Here is a 21,832-nt window from a genome sequence, read left to right on the forward strand (position 1 = left end):
GAGTTGCTCTCAAAAGAAAGTGAATTAGCAAAGAACTGAGAGAGCTATATGCCCAGGCCATAGAGGTAGAGGTCTCCCATCTACCTCTTCTTCCTCTTCCTCTTCCTCTTCTTCCTTCTCCTCCTCCTCCTTTGGTCTACAGCTGATGAGGGCTGTAAACAAATGGAGCCATGGACACACAGGTGGCTAAATGGAAGCACAATTGGAAAGCAATTGCAGTGAGAACTCTCTGTAACAATTTCTTTTTCTCATGTTTATGAAATTAAACAGAGCCTGAATTTACAGTAGCGTGAGGAGAGATCATAAGAAATCTGCTTGTATGCACATTTAGATACCCCAATCAGCACATATGAGGTCCAGCGCATCTTGGAGCATCAATTTAAAAAAAAATAAAAGTAAACTTCCACCGTATGTCCCTTGTCCATCTTGCGGATTTCTAACATCCACTACAAAGGGTGTCAGGACTCTGGGGGAGCATTTACCAGGTCTTAAAGAATTCAAACACAGCCTACTACATTTAGGTCCACTGATGTATTATGAGACCTCATCACACAATTTTATTGTACTTGTAAGTGTGGCAAAATATATATAATGTGTGTGTTTGTATGGAAATGTGTCATGTGTTTTATGATACAAATAAGTATCAATAAGAAGAAATGAAGGAAGAGCTGGATGTGGGGCTACTATTTTCAAAAGCATAAGGAATAACTTCATTTTCTATGGTGATGTTCCCAGTATCTATCTGTTTCTCTTATTGAGCACTCTTTTAACACCATATGTTGTACATTGCACTGTAGGTTATACAATATATTATACTGGAATTGAAACCAAACATTAATGAGTCAGGAGCACTTTATCATTAGGCAGGATAAGGTGGCTGTCGGAGTCAGCAGCAAGTTGCTGTAAAACTCAAGTTATCTATGGGTGTCACCTGCCATGTATTATTTGTTTGCTAGCCTAAGATGTGATAAAAACTACCACCCTGTTACTGGTGTTCAGAGCTTTGGAAGTAACTGGTGACACCAAGTTATTTGTGATTTCTTTTTTTTCTACAATAATCAAGATATATGGCGCATAGGTCATAGTATGTGTGTAACAAGGAGGAAATCCATTTATTTTGTAAATGTAACTTTATATAGTGCCATATACAGTTAAAGGGTATGGCTTCATTAGGCATAACATACTGTTTAAAAGCTGGTTCCAGTTATGCCTCAGGGAACCGCGGTGGCACAATAGGTTAAACCCTTGTGCCAGCTGAACTGCAGGTCAGGTTGGGTTGCTGACCTGAAGGTTGCTGATTTGAATCCACGAGATGGAGTGAGCTCTCATCTATCAGCTCTAGCTTATGGGGAAATGAGAGAAGCCTCCTAGATATCACATCTGGGTGTCCCCTGGGCAACGTCTCTGTAGTTGGCTAATTCTCTCACACCAGAAGCAACTTGCAGTCGCTTCTGGCACAATAAAAAAAAGTTTTGGCTCATACTCTCTTGGAATCAATGGGATAACAATCAGCTGTACAGGAGAAAAATATACTTTTACCATGACAGCAGTATGGCTATGGGGGATTAAAAGGGGGCATATCCCCCCAAATAAAAAAATACCCCAAATGCAATTTTCTTTTCCTCCCCAATTTTCTGGAATGGTCTCCATACTCTCCAAATTTCCCCCATTCCATTCCATTTTTCTAGCTTCTAAAATTAACTTCAAGTTTTGGCAGTTCTGAAGTTATCCTAGGTGGCTTTCATATATGGAACTGAGTGCAGGAGGTTGTAGGGAAGGCAGAAATGTTGTCCTTTGACTCAGCAGGAAAAAATATCTTGGATAAACTGCAAATAGTGGAAGCCTGGAGTTCACTGGCCCTTTCAAATGTTCACTGGCCCTTTCAAATCATTGCAGAAAAATGCTTGCTGAGTGTTTACGTTAACATCTCTATTTTGCTTTGCTTCCTCCTCACACACAGGATCCATTAAGAATTCTTGTTGTGTCTGTACAATGCCTAACAGCTAAACATTGCAGCTCTTCTTTCATGAAGAACTGCAGTAGATCAATTGCTCCAGAGACCCTTCCCCAAATGCCCCCATTTGCTTGAAAGGCCTGTCACTACTGCGGCATTGTTATATTTTCAATTTTCCTGTCTGTGATGCTATTGAGTTTGATGGAAAAATAAAATGAAAGAGACTGTGACAAGCTTGACAGTATATGACATAGGCCTGGATTAATTACAGTGAGACAAGGACTAGAGTGCATTTGTAGTAAGCAAAATATAAAATATGAATTAGGGCATAGTGACAGCTGTTGATCTCACTGATGTCTCCATTAGAATATCAAATCTATACTTTTGATGGAGCCCTAGGCTTTTCCTCTTTCATTCACAAGTGAAATTTACTGTGAAAGCCTATGTACCTCACATCAAAAGTACATCCCTCTGAGTTCAATTGGGCTCAAAGACTGCATGGATCCAGAATAGGTCACTACAGTCACTTACGATCCCACTGCCAAGGCTCTACTCATGGAAGATAATCATACTCAGCTACGAGTGATAACCTATAGACAGATATATAGATTCCCAAATTAATTGAGTGTAGGATTGCAGACTTGAAATGCTTTCAGTCAGCTCTGTCTGAATGTAGTTTTTCCTCCCAAAGTCTATCTTTTTCTTTGTAGAATACATTCAGTTTTCAATTACTGAAGAATCGCAAATGGCTGTCTCTTTGCTAATTTCCTTCAAATAAATACAAATGTTCTGATGTGAATTTGGAGATAGAAACAGAACCCTGATTGGGTTTGCTTGAGAAACTGCTTCTTTGTGAATTCTCTTTTATATTCATTTTATCTGCCCCTTTTTCCAAATTCACATTACTCTGAATACGAAATGAAAGTACTATTGGCCATGCAAGCTAGGCTATTCTGAGAGTTCTAGTCCAGTACAAAAAAAGCATTTTTCCAAATTCAGATTGAAATACAATTATTTTCTGGGGGGCAGCTATTCCAGCCACCCAGAATCCAACTGGCGACTATCACCCAGAGGACTTTTTCATCGGCCACCCCAAGACTGTGGAATGACCTGCCGGAAGATCTCTGATAGCTGAAAGAGCTGTTCGAATCTGAATACCCTCTAAAGGTCTAACTCTTCCATCAGGCCTACGCAGCCTGATTAAAGCATGAATTTAAAACTCATGTCCTGTGTTTTAATCTCTGTCTTACATATTTAATGTGTATTTTATAGAAATATGTTTTAATACGTATCTTTTATAGAACATTTTCATATGTGTGTTTATAGAATTTTTGCAATGTTTGTGTGGTTTGTGTGGTCCAAAAAGTGGGCAATAGCAAGGGGATTCATCAGGCAGCATGGAAAATCCAGTGGGCAGCAGGGGAAACCATTTTGTATCGCTCAGAACGGCACTTTCCCCATTGTTGGCCATTCATGATACAGAGAACAATAAACAGATCCAAGATCTACAATAGAGATATCAAGCTCATTTTCCTCAAGGGCCACATCAGCCTTATGGTTGCCTTCAAAGGGCCATTTCTAATTGTAAGACTATATGAACCCTATGTTGCCCTGGCATTTAAAGCCTCACGTGCAACATAAAATAATGTGGTGGTCCAGATTTGGTCTGTAGGCCTTGTGTTTGACATGTGTGATCATGAAAATACATTTATAACAATACTACCCTGTTTCCCCTAAAATAAGACATCCCCAGAAAATAAGACCTAGTAGATGTTTTGCTGAATTGCTAAATATAAGGCCTCCCCGAAAGTAAGACCTAGCAAAGGTTTTGCCCACCGAACAGAACACCAGAGCATGCAGGATCGGTAAATATACGTACCATAGAAATACATGGAAATAATGGTAGTAACAAGAAATTTTTGATAGGAGTCACAGTTTGTCTGGTTTTGCTGATTTGTGATGACAACTACTGTACAGTATATAATGTTCTTTTTTTTTGTTCAACAATAAATGTGAATTCTTCTTCATGGAAAAATAAGATCCCCTGAAAATAAGACCTAGAGCATCTTTGGGAGCAAAAATTAATATAAGACACTGTCTTATTTTCGGGAAAACAAAGTGATGCGAACCAGTGCAGTGTAGTGGTTTGATCATGGATTGCATCTCTGAAGACCAGGGTTCAATTCCTTACTCAGTCATGAAAAGCCATTGGGTAACCTCAAGTTCAAGAAAACCCCAAGGCCACCCCAGGGTCACCTTAAGATTGCCATAAACTGAAAACAACATGAAGGCACAGAACAACAACAACAACAACAACAACAACAACAGGTTCATGGATTGATGCCAGTTCATGAGCTGTTTGCTGCCAGTACACAATGAGTTTCCAGGAAATATAGAAATAGATTTAATTTGTGGACACAAATATGGTGCCGACCCCTAGCACACTGGGGGCAAAACTCTGCTCCCCCCCCCATCAGATAGCCTGAGAAGCACTGAAATGGGAGAGGCTCTCATTCTTAAGTATTTTAGAGCAGGGGAGATGGTCCATTAAAATGGTGTGTAACTTTGTGTATCTATTGGGCTCTCATTTCTTGAGCAAAACCCTTTCCTGCCCCATATTTGGTATATATTTTGTATAAGACTGAAGATGAATAGCCAAGCAAAACTCACCAAACTCTTCATTTTATTTGTTGGTCTGGGGAACCTGACTACTGTTAAAATCTTACTATTCTGTGGAATTTGATATTTTTTCCAAAGATTATTATGTTTTGTTTTTAACAAATATCTACCTCTTTCCTCAACGGGTTCTGGGGTTAGAAGAAGGGCGTTCTGCCAGGAAACTTTAATCCTATTAAGAAATAAAATTAAATAAAGTAAATTTAAATTTGTCAGTATCGTACTGCAAGGCTTCTATGTTTGTATTTAAATTCCTTCCTCTGGAAAATTAAAGAATTAAAGGAGAGATGGAAAGCCTCTAAGGAAAATAGTGTAAATTAGCACTGGGATTTTTTTCCCAGTAAGACAAATGGACAAAGTTGTGAAGCTTATGAATATGGAAGATGTATTTTTATTATTTGTGTTTAAATGTGTGGGTTATTTTTCTGTTTGAAAGGACTCTCAAAGTGCAGAATTATGTTTCCATTGCCACAAAGTAACAAAAGCATAGTTGCAGAACAGAATTAAAGCAATGTAATGGCAAGAAAATTTTGCATTGAAAAATTTAAGCAGCATACCACAAGATCAACATGAGAAACTGAAACTAAAAAAAAGAACACAAACATATAGCCCCCAAAAATGGAAACAATAATAATAATAATAATAAAACTTTATTTATACCCCGCCACCATCTCCCCAATGGGGACTCGGGGCGGCTTACATGGGGCCATGCCCAGGACAATACAATATAACCATATCATAATGCAATTAAATAATACAATACATAAAATAAACAGTACAACATAAGATCAAAACAGCAATATAACAAGGGCGGGCCGCATGAACACTACATTTAAAAACTAGATTAAAAATTAAAAACTCTGGGTGAGAAAGGGATCAGAATAAAAACCTCGAGGGACAGGGACATCAGATAGTGAACCAGTCTAGAGGATAAATATTGGGGGGAGTAGCAAAGAACATTTACTCTCCGAAAGCACACCGGAAGAGCCATGTTTTTAAATCTTTCCTGAAGCCTAAAAGGGTGGGGGCTTGCCTGATTTCAATGGGCAGCGAGTTCCACAAGCGAGGGGCCACAGCAGAAAAGGCCCTCTCCCTTGTTCCTACAAGGCGGGCCTGAGATATAGGTAGTGGCGACAGGAGGGCCTCCCCTGATGATCGGAGAGATCGGGCAGGTTTATGGTAGGAGATACGGTCACGAAGGTAGGCGGGTCCCAAACCGTTTAGGGCTTTATAAATGATGGTCTGCACCTTGAATTGGGACCGGAAGATGAACGGCAGCCAGTGGAGCTCCTTAAACAGGGGAGTAGATCTCTCCCTGTAACTCGCCCCCGTTATTAGTCTGGCGGCCGAGCGTTGGACCAATTGTAACTTCCGGGCCGTCTTCAAGGGAAGCCCCACGTAGAGCGCATTACAGTAGTCCAGTCTAGAGGTAACTAAGGCATGCACCACCGTGGTCAAGTCAGACTTCACAAGGTATGGTCGCAGTTGGCGCACAAGTTTGAGTTGTGCGAAAGCCCTCCCGGCCACCGCCGACACCTGAGCCTCAAGCGTCAACGCTGAATCCAGGAGGACCCCCAAACTGCGGACCTGTGATTTCAGGGGGAGTGTAACCCCGTCCAGCACAGGTTGCCACCCAATACCCCGATCCAACGAGCGACTGACCAGGAGGGCCTCTGTCTTGTCAGGATTGATCCTCAGCCTGTTCCTCCTCATCCAGTCCGCCACAGCGGCCAGGCACTGGTTCAGCATCCGAGGGGCTTCCTTGGAGTTAGATGGAAATGAGCGGTTTCATGTAGATGTTAAAAAGCATGGGGGATAGAATAGACCCTTGAGGGACCCCACAGGTCAACGACCAGGGGTCCGAGCAGGTGTCCCCCAGCTTCACCATCTGGGAACGGCCCTCCAGGAAGGACTGGAGCCACTGCAGAACCGTGCCACCGAGTCCCATCCCGGAGAGCCTCCCCAGAAGGATACCATGGTCGATGGTATCGAAAGCCGCTGAGATGTCCAGGAGAACCAGCAGGGTCACACTCCCCCTGTCCAGTTCCCTGCGGAGGTCATCCACCAAGGCGACCAAAGCCGTCTCGGTGCTGTGCCCAGGCCTGAAGCCAGACTGCGAGCGGTCCAGAAAATCAGTGTCATCGAGGAACTCCTGGAGCTGCGTGGCAACCACCCGCTCCAGAACCTTGCCCAAAAATGGGAGGTTGGAAATTGGTCTGTAGTTGTTACATACAGATGGGTCTAACGAGGTCTTTTTTAGTAGCGGTTTTACTACTGCCTGCTTGAAGCAGGATGGAACTGACCCCTGACCCAGGGAGGCATTTATTATAGCCACAAACCATTCCAACAACCCCTCTTTGGCCTGCTTAACCAGCCAAGAGGGACAAGGATCCAGAGCACAAGTGGTCGCCCTCACAGACCCAAGAATCCCCTCCACGTCATCAGGAAGAACAGGCTGGAAAGAATCCCACAAAATCGGACAGACAGGTACCTCGGTTACCTCCGCTGGAACTACAGTTAAGCTGGAGTCCAACTCATGGCGTATCTGAGCAACTTTGCCTGCAAAATGGTGCGTGAAATCGCTGCACCGAGTTGCCAAGTCATCGGGAAGCCCCTGGGTCTCAGGGGGCCGCAGGAGCTCCCCAACAACTCGGAACAACTCCGATGGCCTGTTGGCCGCAGACGCTATGCGGGCAGTCGTGAAAGCTTTCCTGGCTGCTCGCAAAGCCACGGAGTAAGCCTTAATAGCGGCTTTAGCCCGTGCTTGGTCGGACACATCCCGAGATTTCCTCCAGGTGCACTCTAGTCCCCTCCTCGCACGCTTCATCACAGCCAGCTCTTCAGTGAACCAAGGAGTCGACTCGACTCTGCGCAGTGAGAGGGGACGTTCGGGAGCGATCGTGTCCAATGCCCTTGTCAGCTCACTATTGTAGTGATCAGCCAGAACATCGACAGGATCGCCAGTCTGCAGAACAGGAAGATCCCCAAGAGACCTCAGAAGTCCATCCGGATCCATCAGCCTCCTAGGGCGGACCATCTTAGGGGTCCACCACCCCTGCGGAGGTTAGAGGCCACGGTGAAACTTAAACAGATCAGATGATGGTCAGACCATGACAATGGAAGAATGTTTTGCTCTTCCACTCTGACTGTCCCACCGTCCACAATAAAAACAAGGTCCAAGGTGTGTCCCGCCTGATGTGTGGGCCCAGATATAACTTGAGACAGCCCCATGGTCGTCATGGCGACCATAAAATCCTGAGCTGCACCTGTTAATGTGGTCTCGGCATGAATGTTAAAGTCCCCCAAAACTATAAGTTGTTGGGAGACAAGAGCCACATTGGAGACCACTTCTGCTATCTCGGACAGAGAGACTGCTGGGTCGCGGGGTAGACGGTACACCAACAGAATCCCCATGCTGTCTCGGGCTCCCACCTTCAGGAAAACACACTCAAACCTCAAAGATTGCGGAACGGTGCATCTGATCAGGGCGATGGACTGCCGAAAGATCACTGCAACTCCTCCTCCCCGCCCCCCAACCCTGGCCTGTTGATGCACCCCGAAACCCGGAGGACACAGCTGGGTGAGATTCACCCCTCCCAGCTCATCCAGCCACGTCTCAGTGATGCATGCCAGATCCGCCCCCTCATCCAGGATCAAGTCCTGGATGACAGCTGTTTTACCGTTGACGGATCTGGCGTTCAAAAGCAGGACCTTAAGGTTGGGGGGGTCTGTCCTGTAGACTACCACACCTAATCCTCTCCAGGGTCGCAAAAACTCTGTTGCGCTTCTCCCTGGGTCGATAGTGACCGTTCTTTCTCCTCCCCCATATCACCTCGATGGAGCCACCTCCATGAGAACCCTCTTCCCCTTGATGGAATGGCTGAATGGAATTGCCGTTTGAGGGGACTAGTCAGCTGTCCTGAAAAGGAAAGCCTCCAATTGTGCTAGTTCGTTTAAGAAAGGAGCCTCTCTCCAATGATGGGAGAGAGAAGGAGTCATCTGATAAGGCATCATCTAATAAGGGAAGGGGACTAAACAAAAGTGATGACTGAGAGTGGGACTGGGAGGTAGAACAGACATGGCTTAAAATTGGGGAATCGTGCATATCGGTATTCAGCCCAATATCCAAGGGGCGAATCACTGGGTCTACTAATACCCTCCTGAGAGTAATGCCCCACTGTTGTAATTTGGGCCCACACAAAAACAATTCCTCCCTTATCATTTTATCTTCAAGTCCAATGATAAGGCATATGGAGCGGTGCCGGGATTGGTACTCTCTACGAAGCCAGTCAATAGTCTTGATCTTCACTTCCGACCAGCTTATGGATAGAATTTGTGAGAGAGATGTCTGGACCGCTCACTTAGATGTCCATCTGCCTCTGTTCAGTAATGAGTCTGAAACTTCCACTGCTATCTTATTTGTTTGCAAAAGATGTTGTGAATTGCAGGAAGTATCCAGAAATTGTCCAACCAATTCAGAAGGCAGGGCGTTGTTCGGCTTCTGCAGGACACTGTTGGTTTCCTTCCCATCAACCCTCCCCAGACCATCTCCCCCTGATAAAAACCCACCCCCCTCCCTAGCCACTTCAGAATTTGACCTATTAACTGCCTTCTGCTCCTTGAGCCTTATCCCTTCCTGGCCTTCCAGAGCGCTAAGTTCCTCATTCGTATTAATAAGACTAGCTGGTATAGTTGTTATAATGTCTATCGGGGAAGGATTTTTCACAATCAGGGAAATTCCTTTAAAGAGATGGTCCAGTTTCTTGTTCAGTATTTCCAGCTGCTGCAACACGGTACTGAACGACTTTCCCAGCAGATCACATAAGTGAGAGAGTTCGCCTTTCCCCAGGGTGTCCTGCCAACTCATTCTTATTACTTTCTCAAAAAACACCTTCCTATGTTCAACCGTTCTAATCTTTCAGAGTTATCACCCCGTTCCTACCATCTATTTCCGTCAGGACTTTCACTCAACAATACATCAACCAACATACGCAAACCATCAATCACATTCTAAAACCATCAAATTACCAATCAGTAAACTCAAGGTACCCTCTAATCCTATGTGATCACTTCCTATGACATTAATACCAGGTTTACAACCCCACTACCTATCACAGTCAACACTGTTTCCCTGAATTAAGTTAAAACTTTCTCACTACTGTCTTTAAACTACACACACACACTCACACATATATACAAAGAGGAAATAAATAAATAAATAAATAAATAATAAAATAAAATAAAGGATGGCGACTGCAACACTGAGGATCCTGGAGGTGCCGCTCCACGCAGGGCTAATGGAACTGTCTTAGGAGAAGATTGATGGGGTCACCCGGTCCGGCGTGGCCTCCAAGGCCTAGGTCTCTCTGAACCAGTCGATGTAGAGGACTAGGGACTGAGGGAGGCCGCCCGGTCCGGCGCGGCCTCCGGAGGCTAGAGTTTTCTTTATATAGGCCGATGAAAAGGTTGAGGGGGCCGCCCGGTTCGGCGCGGCCTGCAAAGGCCTGATTCTCTCTTTGAAGGCCGACAAAGAGGTGCGGTAGGCCGCCCGGTTGACGCTGCTTCAGGGCCTGGTTGTCTTCTTAAAGACCAATGGGGAAGGCCGAGGGGGAGGCCAGCCGGATCGGCGCGGCCTCCAAGGCCCCGATCTCTCTGTGGGAGCAGACAGGAGCTGAGGGAGGCCGCCCGGTTCGGCGCGGCCTCACCGCCGAGAAGACACCAGCTAAAGTCGAGGGGAGGCTGCAGATGGTCGCCCCGCTCGGCGTTACCGCCCAGGCAAAGGCGGAAACGGAGAGAAGCCTCCAATGCCGGTGGAAACGCTCAAGGAGGCCGCCCGGTCTGACACAGCCTCCAAGGCCCAGTTCTCTCTGTGGGAGCCAACAGGAGCTGAGAGAGGCCGCCCGGTTCGGCGCGGCCTCACCGCCGGAAAGGAGCCCGCTGAAGTCAAGGGGAGGCTAAAGGTGGGCGCCCCGCTCAGCGCTGCCACCAAGGCAGGGGGATCAGACAATTTATTAATGTCAAAGACAAGGTGAAACAGAATCATCTTGATCAGGTGTCAGAATGTCAATAAAAAGGCTCTAAATTGTGATTAGATAGCCTCATACCCTTTCATTAATTGGACTATGGTATATTTTTACCATTTGCTACACTGTGCTGGTTATTGCAGATGAAAATTGTAATGGAGAATGCTTGGAAAACATTATATTATAGGTTGAGTATCCTTTATCCAAAATGCTTTGAACCAGAAGTGCTTTTGATTTCAGATTATTATTTTATTATGACACAGCAAACAAAATAGATATGCTGGATTTCATATCACAAAATCACAAGTCGAACACTTCCCAAGTGTCTAGGACTGTGTGATGTATTTTCGAATGATGCTTGCAGATCCCAGCAGGGTGGCCTTTTACAGTTGGCAGATCGTAATTTTGTCAATGTCTATTGTTTCCAAATAATTTTCCAAATTATTATTATCATCATCATCATCATCATCATCATCATCATCATCATCATTTTGGTATGCCTGTATTGGCATATCATACATAATAAGATGCACTATGTGTCTTACGAGTCTTAATAAGAGCCAGTGCCATTATTCAAAACTATGGCAGTTGTCTATCTTTGATGGTTTCGAAGTTATACATCAGTTTCAGAAGTGTTTGAAAACACTAATCAGTGACAAAGAGCAAACTATAACAGACTTTGGTATTCTTGTCAACAGGATACAAGATTTTGTGCTAGTTGACATTATTGTGAAGAAATGCCCTGAGAAAATGTAATCTAATAATTTAACATTGATGTCATCAAGGCTTGTGTGTCAGAGACCAGGTCTACTATCTCCAAAAGTGGGTGCAGAGGAAGTAGTGATCTAGAAGCCCTTCATCAACAACTGGATTCAGAGACATTCCAAAGGTGTTAACGTAATTTCTTCAAATAATGTAACATCTGTCTTACATTGGCCTTCTTGCTAATCAAAAGCAACTCTGAATTAGGGACCTCGTTTTTCCATATCTAGGTTGCTTTCAGGATGCTGGGAGGATGGAGCCAGATGGAGCCCATCACATGACGCAGGACTACTTCTGGTGGGGCTCCGTCCTCCTGGCATCCTGAAAGCATCCTAGAACGCTGCCTAGAGAACCTGGGAGGCTTCCCATGTTCTCATTGACAAGAAGGGCCAGCAGGGAGGTAAGCCAGGCAGCAACACTTTCCCCCGTGTGATGGAGAAAGCGCCAATGTGGGCAATGCAGGTTGCGGGGTGATGTTTTCCTCCACTGCCCGCCAGATTCGCTACACTGCCTGGTAAACACCCCCTACCCCCACTAAAGCTTGCGATTTGGACTTCAATGTGATGACATCCTAAATCTCAGTTAGTTCACACTCAGTCCAGTCTTTTCACTTTACCTACCTTTTCACTTTACCAACAAAATGTAGGATTGATTAACCAAATGGTCAGTTATCATAATATGCATGAAAACTCAAGAAAACATTTAGCTTCCTGATGCTTAGTTAGGAAAATTGAGCCACACAGTTCTATAGTTCAGACTCAAAAACAGGGACTTGTAAATATCAATTACTTTTAATGAATGTTAGTTTTACACAGCATGGCATCTGTCCAAACAGAATGGACTTGTTAAAAAGTCTGATGTATTCACTGATGTGGAGCTGTTCTACACAGCTTTCAAGGCCCTATCTCTGTGGGCGAAGATCAACATAAAATAAAAAGAAGAATTCACAGGTGGTCCCACATGCACAGCATGAAGTGGTTCATGGAATTATAGAGGTAATCCCCACTGTGCTAGTTTGACTCTTAGCCTTGCCCTTTTTTATGTACAAAGAACAGGTTGCCTGCTTTGCTTTCAGTAAAGCAACATGAATGTTCATCTAATCATATGTGTCCAGTCATTGCCTCTTGCAAGGACTTGTATATAAGTGGGACATAGGCATAATTAGTGTTAGGCAGAAAGAGGCAACTGACTTAGGAAGCAGATTCTGGGGAACAGCAGTGGTTACTCTTCAGTCCCCTGACCTTTCCATTCTGCTATAGGACAGAGGTCCAATGCAACCTGTCTTGCAATCTCTAAGGCCTCATCTACACTGCCATATAATGCAGTTTGAAATGGCCTAAGATGGCTTGTGGAGAAACTAGCTTGTCATGGTTCTCAAGCCAATTGCTACCTTTTCTAGCATAAACCTATATAGATCCAATTATCCTTTAACTGATTTTAAAATAACCCTGGGGGGGAACAACCTTGAGAAACAGGTCAGGGCATTGTAGAAAGGTGGTGTTGTGATGTCATAAGTACAAGAAATCAGTCTCATCCACAGCTTTCCTTCTCTAAAAAAAACTTCAGAAGTCTTTCCCTCTTACCTTACCCAAAGAGCTTGGTCATTGAGAGAGAAAAGAAGAGGTACATGTCTTTTAACCAATGAAGATCCCTTTGAGACAACCTTGCAGCTCTATAAAAGTTAGTTCCATATGGAACTTCAAGCACCAGAAGAACTCTGTAGATAAAGTGGGCATGTTTTCTACTTCACAAAATACAGTCCCCCATCTCATGACCAGGGAAGGGAAGGGGTCCAACCTAGGTGTGGTTAAATCACCTCCTTGACTGTAGAAATCACTGTGTTTCTATATTTGCCCATATATAGAAAACGAAGGGCACACCTGCACTATCACCAGTTTGGCTCTGAAAGATGTTTCCAAGGGGATTCTCCCAGCCACCGCAGAGGGACTCTCCAATACCCAGAGATGCTGAATGCAATTTGGTGGTGCTGGGTGCCACTCTAACTATCCCTCTTCACTCTCCTTGTCATAGTGGTCTCTGGCCACAATTCAGAACCTATCTATTCCCTAGCGAAACATATAAAGGAAAGTATGGTATATAATATGTAAGTACTGTGTTATTAATGTAATATTATCTTCTATATAAGCAACTTTTAGTGGCACTTGTTATACAAGCTGCAAAAGAAGGGGATTATGGTGTCGTACTAACATCAATCTAAACTGGATTTGAATAGAAACAGTGGTAGATCATAGCCCTGTCCCTACGGAATCTCTTACGTCTACTAGTAGTATATATTGCAACGAATACTTTACTTAAGATATCCAATACTTGTATTCTCATTAATTACATTAGTATAGTTCTTAACATAAAGAAATACACTTGGCAACACTTACAAAGGCATTATGGAAAAACTATTCCTGTTACTAGTTTCAGTGCCAGTTATGTCAAATAGAAATAAAAACCAGACAACGTCTTATTGTCGACTTAATAACAATCAAAATTACTGTTGCAGCGTTGAATCGAATTAAATAAACAGTTCTTAACATTCAGATGTACAATTAGGCAACCATTCACATAAGTCTTAACGTAAAACTGTTGTAGTCTCTAGTTTGATTTCAATCTTGCCAAATCGAATAAATGAAAACAAACAGAATCTACTTCCCTCTTGATAGTGTTCTAAAGTGTTGTGGGAGTGTGGATAAAGTCAGTTCAGTAATTAACATAACATCTGTATAAGTTCTTCTTGGAGTAGCTCCTGGATATCAGTCATATCCCAATATCTTAAGGGTTAAATGAATCGGTTGTTGTTTCTCGGTGTTGAGACCAATCCGTTGTAGGGTATCTGGAATGGCCAAGTGATCTGTGGTGCCGGAGATGGTTACAACTGGTTTCCTGAGTATAGGCCAGTTTCGTTGCTTCTTCAGGTAATCTAGTCTTCCCACTGTTTACTTGGGCTAAAGTGTGGCTCTGCCTTCTTAATTCTTCTATACTTATAAAATGTCTATCTATTCCCTGTCACTTGGCCAGAGTTCTCCACCCTCCTTCCTCAGTACTCTCTATCACTTTGGCTGATGTCAGGACAAGTAACAGGAAACAGGTAGGTCCTGTATCGCAGCTGAAGAACACTGCAACATGGGAGTGGGGGGAAGGGAAGTGCTATCTTATTTCTCTGAGCTGCCTAAGCCAAGGAAATGTGGGATGGCAGTGGGGACAGTTGTAGCTGGTTCTGTTTGGGAACTGGCCCAATTGTCCTCACTGGTCTTAAATTGGGAGAAAGCCTGAATTTTGAAGCAGGTTGATCAGGTTTAGGACTGTGTTAAGGTGGCCTTACCCCACATTCCTGCAGATGAGCCCCATCCCATGCAGTGTTTGGCTGCCATGGGACTGATCCTCACCTACACTGACCTAAGTGGTCAGTGTAGATGAGACCAAAGTGTCCAAGATACCAGGTCTATTAATTGTCTACATGCATGTTGTCTTATGTAGAGTTCAGTTTGCTATCCTATGCCTCCTTACCTAGGAACAGGGTTTATTTTCCATTTTCCCAGATTCCTTTTTGTTTGAGAATAGTCCTGAGCTATATACACTGATGGTATATAGGAATTTACTGTATGAAGAATTCTTTATTTACTTCTTCATTTGTATGAACTAGGTGCTCGTTGTGACTATACGAGTTTTTATTATGCTTGTAATCAATACTATCAGGGCTTTGCCTTGGAGCTTTACTTTTCATTCTTTTTCATCATATTTTCATGAGTTTTTCTCACCAAAGTTTGAAGTTTAGAAGGTTATTCCCTTTTCATTGGAAGCCTCAAAGTCAACTAGACTTTAGGGGGATGGAAGGAGGGATAGAGTAAAGGGAGATGTTACAGAGATATATACAATTCTGAATAGAGAGACTTCATAAGGAAGTTTCAATTTTTTCTCTCATAACATTAGAAACTGGGATCATGCAGTGAAACTGAATAATGGGAATTTTGGGACAACAAAAAACTGGGCATAGTACATTGGGTAGCACATAGATGAGTTGGGGATTTATTTATTTTTTACTAAGGTTTATGGCTTTAAAGAGAGTTCAGAACAAATCTATGAAGGCTTCTAATCTTGATGGCTATTTATAGAGACAATATTGTACCATCTGCTGGTAATGCAAGTAGGAGATGCTATGACATATAAGTCATGTCCAAGGGCTTCCTATAGACATTTAGCAGAACCTTATAAGCACAAAGTGATTTACTGCACAGATCTTAAGTCAAATCCAATAGAACGCTACTTGTTTTTTAACTGACCTATTGCATAACGAAATTAGATCCCCAAATTGTTTTATATTGTTCCTCAAGATCATTTTTCTACTGCGAATCTTCCATTTTTATAAATACAAATAAGCATTTATTTCAAGGAGGGAACCAAACGGTTAATTTGTTTCACATCCTCAATTTCCAGCCCAGAATTATAATTACCTTTATGTACAACATATGATCCCCCCGCTGCCGCCATATTGCATTGAATCTTACATGCAGCAAAAGAACAAAAAGAGTCAAAAGCCAGAGCTGCTCTTTCCTCTTTAAAGACATTCATAATTTCAAAATATGGCCGATTTTCAACTCAGGTAGCAAACAAAAGAGACCTACCTTTTAATTCTGCAGAATGTCTGCAGATTTGAAGATTAGGGAGTTGCCTCTATGGAAATGTTAAGCTAAGACAAATCAATGAATCCCTCGGATAAAAGCAAGACAGTTAGAAAGGAGTGTTCACATTTTTTCAAAGGTTTCTTTCCTTCATTGTTCAGAAGGAAGAATATAGATACAAAAGGTTCTCTGGTTATTTCTTTGAATTTAGGAAACCAGCCTCTGCTTTTTTCATCTTGCTTCCTTCAAGAAACATTTCATTGAGATAGTCAAACTCCAATTAGCTATATATTCAGTTTGCCTTGCAAAAGCATAGTCATATTTCAGTATTCACTGGGTGAAGCAGAGTGGAAACGCACTCTTGACTGAGCCACTCTTCCTGCTCTTTTATGGAGGTCTCGTGGAAGTCTAGAAAGTCCAAATTGAAGCAAAGTGTATTAATTTAGAGTGTCTCTACACTGTAGAACCACTTTCATAGCCATTGCTCAATGCTTAGCAATATAAGGAGTTGTCATTTTCCATTAATCCTACAGTGTAGACACACCTTTAGAAGTGCATAATTTGATAATGCTTTTTAACCAGCCGTAGCTTTTAATATTGTTTAGCATTCTCGCGTTGTAACTTTCTGCTGCAGTTTTGCATTTTTCTTATATTCTGACACATTTTTAATGCACCATTGTTTGTCATTTTTTAATTCTAATAAGAAACCTTCTAGTTCCAAATATTTTGAATAATGGATACTCAATCTATCCTCAAATCATTAATTACATTTTCAGTAAACACTGGTTTGTCTCCTGGGTGTTTATTCCAGGTACAGCAGGATTTCAGGTATACCTCGTACTTGGACCATGACTCACCTCCCTCAACAGAATTCCCTGATTCTATCTTCAAGATTTCAAGAGACTGTAGAAGTTCCAGTGACAAAGAGGTGGCAGGAAAATCTATTTCTGCTAATCCAGTTTCATGTGAAGATATCTGGATTCAACCTAGTATATGTGTCTGCTTTGTGTGGGAAAGGTGTTCAGATATATGATATGGATGCTCATTCATTAAAATGTTGCAGGAGCTGCGTATTATCTGCATCATGTTCATAGCACACCAAATTCTCCCACTCTTATTTCTAGATACTACATCCAGGTCTGTGCCTTTCTGTTTTCTGTTATGACAATGGCCAGTTGCCATCACAAGATCTTTGTCCACCTTTCCCTGCGTCTATCCATCTTCTCTTGTTAGGAGTTGGGTAGCACTCGACACTTGGAAATGCAGTCTTCCCTATGTTTCTCTGTGCTGCCACAACTGAATCCCATGGGCAACTACTGGAAGTAGCCTTACATCTTGTAATGTCCTCCATGGGACTCTGTTTTGGTAGTACAGAGAAATGAAGAGGAGACAAGACTGCATGGAATGATGTCCAATCTGTGGGTCATCCCTAAATGATGCAAAAATGATGTTATTCCACAAGGCTCTTTCCTTTCAGTAGCCTGGGCAGCTCTGTCCTCCTTCCATGTGAGGGTGAGATAAAACCACCACTGGAAAAAAATTAGTGCTGCTGTACATAAGATAGAAAGAATCTGAGACCAAAGACATTGAGCAGGGCCTTGGTGGGAAAGTGGGGAAAAGAGTCACATACAGCAGATCATACGAGGAAAAACACATGTCAATATGATCACAGTCAGCCTTCACATTTGTGAGTTCAACTTTTGTGGATTTCATCATTCATGGATTTGATTAATCTGTTCTCTCTAGGAATCTGTGTCCTCCAGTTCTATTCTGTGGTCAACATTCAGTGGAGGTTGACTTTCTAGTTGTACTGGAGGATCTAGAGATTCTTAGAAAGGTACTCTAAGTGGAGGGCCTATTGTAATAAGTATAAAAATAATATTGATAAGAAGCCTGTCTTTGTTGGATGAATTTGATGACTTAAGTCACCAATAGAATCATAGAATCATAAAATAATAGAGTTGGAAGAGACCACATGGGCCTTCTAGTCCAACCACCTGCAGGAAAAGCATAATCAAATACCCCTGACAGTTGGCCATCCAACCTCTGTTTAAAAGCTTCCAAGGAAGGAGCTTCCACCAGACTCCGAGACAAGAGAGTTCCATTTCTGAACAGCTCTTACAGTCAGAAAGTTTTTCCTAATGTTCAGGTGGAATCGCCTTTCCTGTAATTTGAACCCATTTCTCCAAGTCTTGGTTTCCAGGGCAGCAGAAAACAAGCCTGCTTCCTCTTCCTTATGACATCCTTTCACATATTTATGCATGGCTATCATGTTTCCTTTCTCTTCCACAGGCTAAACATAACCAGTTCTTTAAGACACTCCTCTCCAGACTTTTGATCATTTTAGTTGCCCTCCTCTGGACACCTTCCAGCTTCTCAATAACTCTTTTAAATTGTGGTTCCAGAATTGGACACAGTATTCCAGTTGATGTCTAACCAAAGCTGAATAAAGAGGCACCTTGACTTCCCTCGATCTTCCCTAGAAACCTGGCTAGCCCTACACAAACTTAGTTCTAGGTTTGGTTTTTTTCTCTGATCATATACAATGCCTCTGATTTCTTGGACCCTTTCCCATTTGCTTCAGATTCTGACAACCAGCCTGACTGGACCATCCTATAGGGCCAACATTTGCCCAACTGGGCCCTGGTAGCAGCACTAAAGAAGGCAGTCATTACCTCCACATCTGAATGGAGAGTGGACTTCAAGAAAGACCAAAAATAGATACACATTTTCCCACTTGTTTCGAGGTTCCCCAATTAACTTTGATAGTCATATTTAGTTGATTGTCATTTTTCCCCATTGTGTATGTCTTGGGTTGTTGGGTTTACATTGTCAACATTTATATCTGAATATTAACATGCACCATCTTTCCTACTATAAAATACAGTAGAGTCTCACTTATCCAACATAAATGGGCCGGCAGAATGTTGGATAAGCGGATATGTTGGATAATAAGGAGGCATTAAGGAAAAGCCTATTAAACATCAAATTAGATTATGATTTTACAAATAAAGCACCAAAACATCATGTTAGACAACAAATTTGGCAGAAAAAGTAGTTCAATATGCAGTAATGCTATGTAGTAATTACTGTATTTATGAATTTAGCACCAAAATATCACGATATATTGAAAACATTGACTACAAAAATGCGTTGGATAATCCAGAATGTTGGATAAGCGAGTGTTGGATAAGTGAGACTCTACTGTAGAAGAAAAGACATCAGCTCCAGCTCATTGGTTGATAAAATGCATGAAACTCCCCAAAAGCTGTTTTAAGGCACGTCACACAACCAACGCTTTAACTATAGGAGTCTCACTAATAAGCTTTAAGGATGCTGAAAAGAAAAAAAAACATGTCTTCATGGCAATCAAATCAGTTTTCATAAGCCATGAAAGGATGCAGAGATGCCATTTCGTATTGTTATTACCTGTTTGCCTGAGACCTTGTTTGGCATCGACTTTCTTAGAGAGATGAAAGTTTGTGCCTGAAATTTCTGCGCTTAGCTAAAGAAGTGTCATAGAAAACCCTCCAGCACTTCATCTTTAAGATGCTAGTGTGCTACTGATATTGTTTTTTATACTCACATGCAATAAAAAGCCTCTTCTTCAAAAAGCTTTGGACTTGGCTTGAATAAGATTTACAGCTTAGCTTTTTAACACTGTTCTCAAGTTGTCTAGCAAAAGGAAAAGGAAAAGCTTTTGCTGGTTTCTTCAGATTTCTGCTTCAGGGAATGCATTTTTGTTTTGCTTGGTGTGTGTGTGGGGGGGGACTACTGAAGATTCAATTGTAGTGTTGGGCATGACAGAGATATTAAAACAGAAAGAGTTCTACTACATGGCATAAAATGTGTTCATTTTTAATTCATTTTGACTAGTAAATTATGCATCCCTCTTTTCTGCTGCCCCACTTATCTTTTTCAGCATTTCTGTTTGTCATGGTACAGTGTCCTCTTGGCATGTACTGAGGTGTATTTATTACAACATTTCTATCCCGCCCTTCTCACCCCCGAGGGGGGGACTCAGGGTGGCTTACAACCAATATAAACAGAATATATAAAAACCATTACAATGCAACAATAATAATAATTAAAACTAAATTGAGTTAAAACATCCAGGTGTTGTTCCAGGGCCCCCTGTGAATGCCAAATCCATGGATGCTCAAGTCTCATTATATGCATAAATAATAATAAAATGGCATCCCTTATAAATAATCGCAAAATTAAGGTTTGTTTATCAGGGGAGAGTGATTCAATGACAATGGAGAATTAATGCAATTTAAAACCACAGCGCAATGCTACGCCGCAATGCTATGGAATCTTGGAAATTATAGTTTTACAAGGTCTTTAGCATTCTCTGCTAAAGAGCGCTGGTGCCTCACTTACAAATCCCAGGATTCTCATCGCATTGGACCATGGCAGTTAAAATGGTGTCAAATTGCATTAACTCCGCAGTGTTGGTGTACCTGAAGTTGCTTCTGTAAGGTATTAGTGCTGTCTTATTTTGAGTCCTAGTGAAAGAAAGTTAAGGCAGAATATCAACACTATATAAAGAACTAGCTGTGCCCGGCCACGCGTTGCTGTGGCGAAGTATGGTGGTGTTGGTGAGAAATTGTTGAGGTAGTTGTGGTATTGAATGTCTGTTGTATGGTTGTCTTTATGTTTAGTATGCACACTGAAGTGGATTATATGGCAGTGTGGAGTCAAGATAATCCAGTTCAAAGCAGATAATATAAAATTCTAAATAGGTTATATAGCTGTGTGGAAGGGCCTTGAGTCTACATTGCCATATAATCCAGTTAAAATCTGATAATCTGTGGAAGAGGCCTAAGTGAGGCCTAACTGTGCCTGTCCCCTGGGCTGAGTAGGTTGCTAGGAGACCAAGTGGGAGGAGCTTAGCCTTCAAACTTGCAGCAATTGGATAAAAACTATTATTCCTCTCCCTGTAATTAGGACTTAATTTTTCTTTTCCTTTTTGTTGTATCAACCTAGAACCGTGAATGATGGGTTGTGTTGTCAAATTTCGAGGTTGGGGGGCCTGTAGTTTTGTTGTTTTGTCCGCTGCCCTGATGCCATCACTCTTTTATATATAGAGATTCTTTAATTGTAGTTACCTGGAAAATAAAGCATAACATACACTGCGAGACCTATTGCTGAATTAACATATTGAGGAGCATGCTGAAAAACTGCTATCAAAGTGGTCTGTATAAAGTCTTTACATTATGATCTCCTTTAAACAATAGCTATTTATAAACAGCTGTTTATAACATGTCTATCAGAGAAAGTAGCTTCATAAGCAGTCTCGGGCTGGATCTACACTGCCCTATAATTTAGTTTCAGAATGCAAATTAACTGCATTGAACTGGATGATATGAGTCTGCACTGCCATATAATCCAGCCTCTTTGGTTATTTAATATTTATTAATGTTTGGCATGTTTATGGTGAATTGAAAACTCGGACAATGGCTTCATTTTATTTGGTGATTTATTTGTTTACATCAAACATATTAAATTGTTATTATGCCATATTGTAAATTTAGTGTGAAAACTTACTAAAAGAACAAACATCGATCATATAATGGATAAGATCGTCTTGGAAATTAATGCTTACAGGGTGTTAATACATCCCCTGTGGAAATATACTGATAAAACATGAATACTGGCAGCCAACAGCCCAAACTGGTTATGATCAATGCCTGTGTAGTATTCTATCACTGTGTCAAAAAGGCACACATAATACTTTATCAACAAGTTTCAGATACTTTAAAAATGTATTTGTGAAGTTTTGTGTC

The 21,832-nt window shown here is 42.0% G+C and overlaps 1 protein-coding gene across 3 annotated transcripts in view; it reads left to right on the plus strand.

The window, feature by feature from the left end:
• Positions 1-21,832, plus strand: part of gpc6 (glypican 6) — a 954,464-nt gene that overhangs the window by 899,446 nt on the left and 33,186 nt on the right. Inside the window, exon 7 of one of the 3 annotated variants that reach the window (XM_062977295.1) lies at positions 16,855-17,152. The exons of the other annotated variants lie outside the window; for them this stretch is intronic. Coding sequence (XP_062833365.1) covers positions 16,855-17,076 — 222 coding nt within the window. The 3' untranslated portion in view covers positions 17,077-17,152. Of the gene's footprint in view, positions 1-16,854; positions 17,153-21,832 lie in introns of those variants that run through there. 3 annotated transcript variants of the gene reach the window in all.

The sequence above is a fragment of the Anolis carolinensis genome, chromosome 3 (assembly GCF_035594765.1).
Source record: "Anolis carolinensis isolate JA03-04 chromosome 3, rAnoCar3.1.pri, whole genome shotgun sequence".
NCBI classification, from domain to species: Eukaryota; Metazoa; Chordata; class Lepidosauria; order Squamata; family Dactyloidae; genus Anolis; species Anolis carolinensis.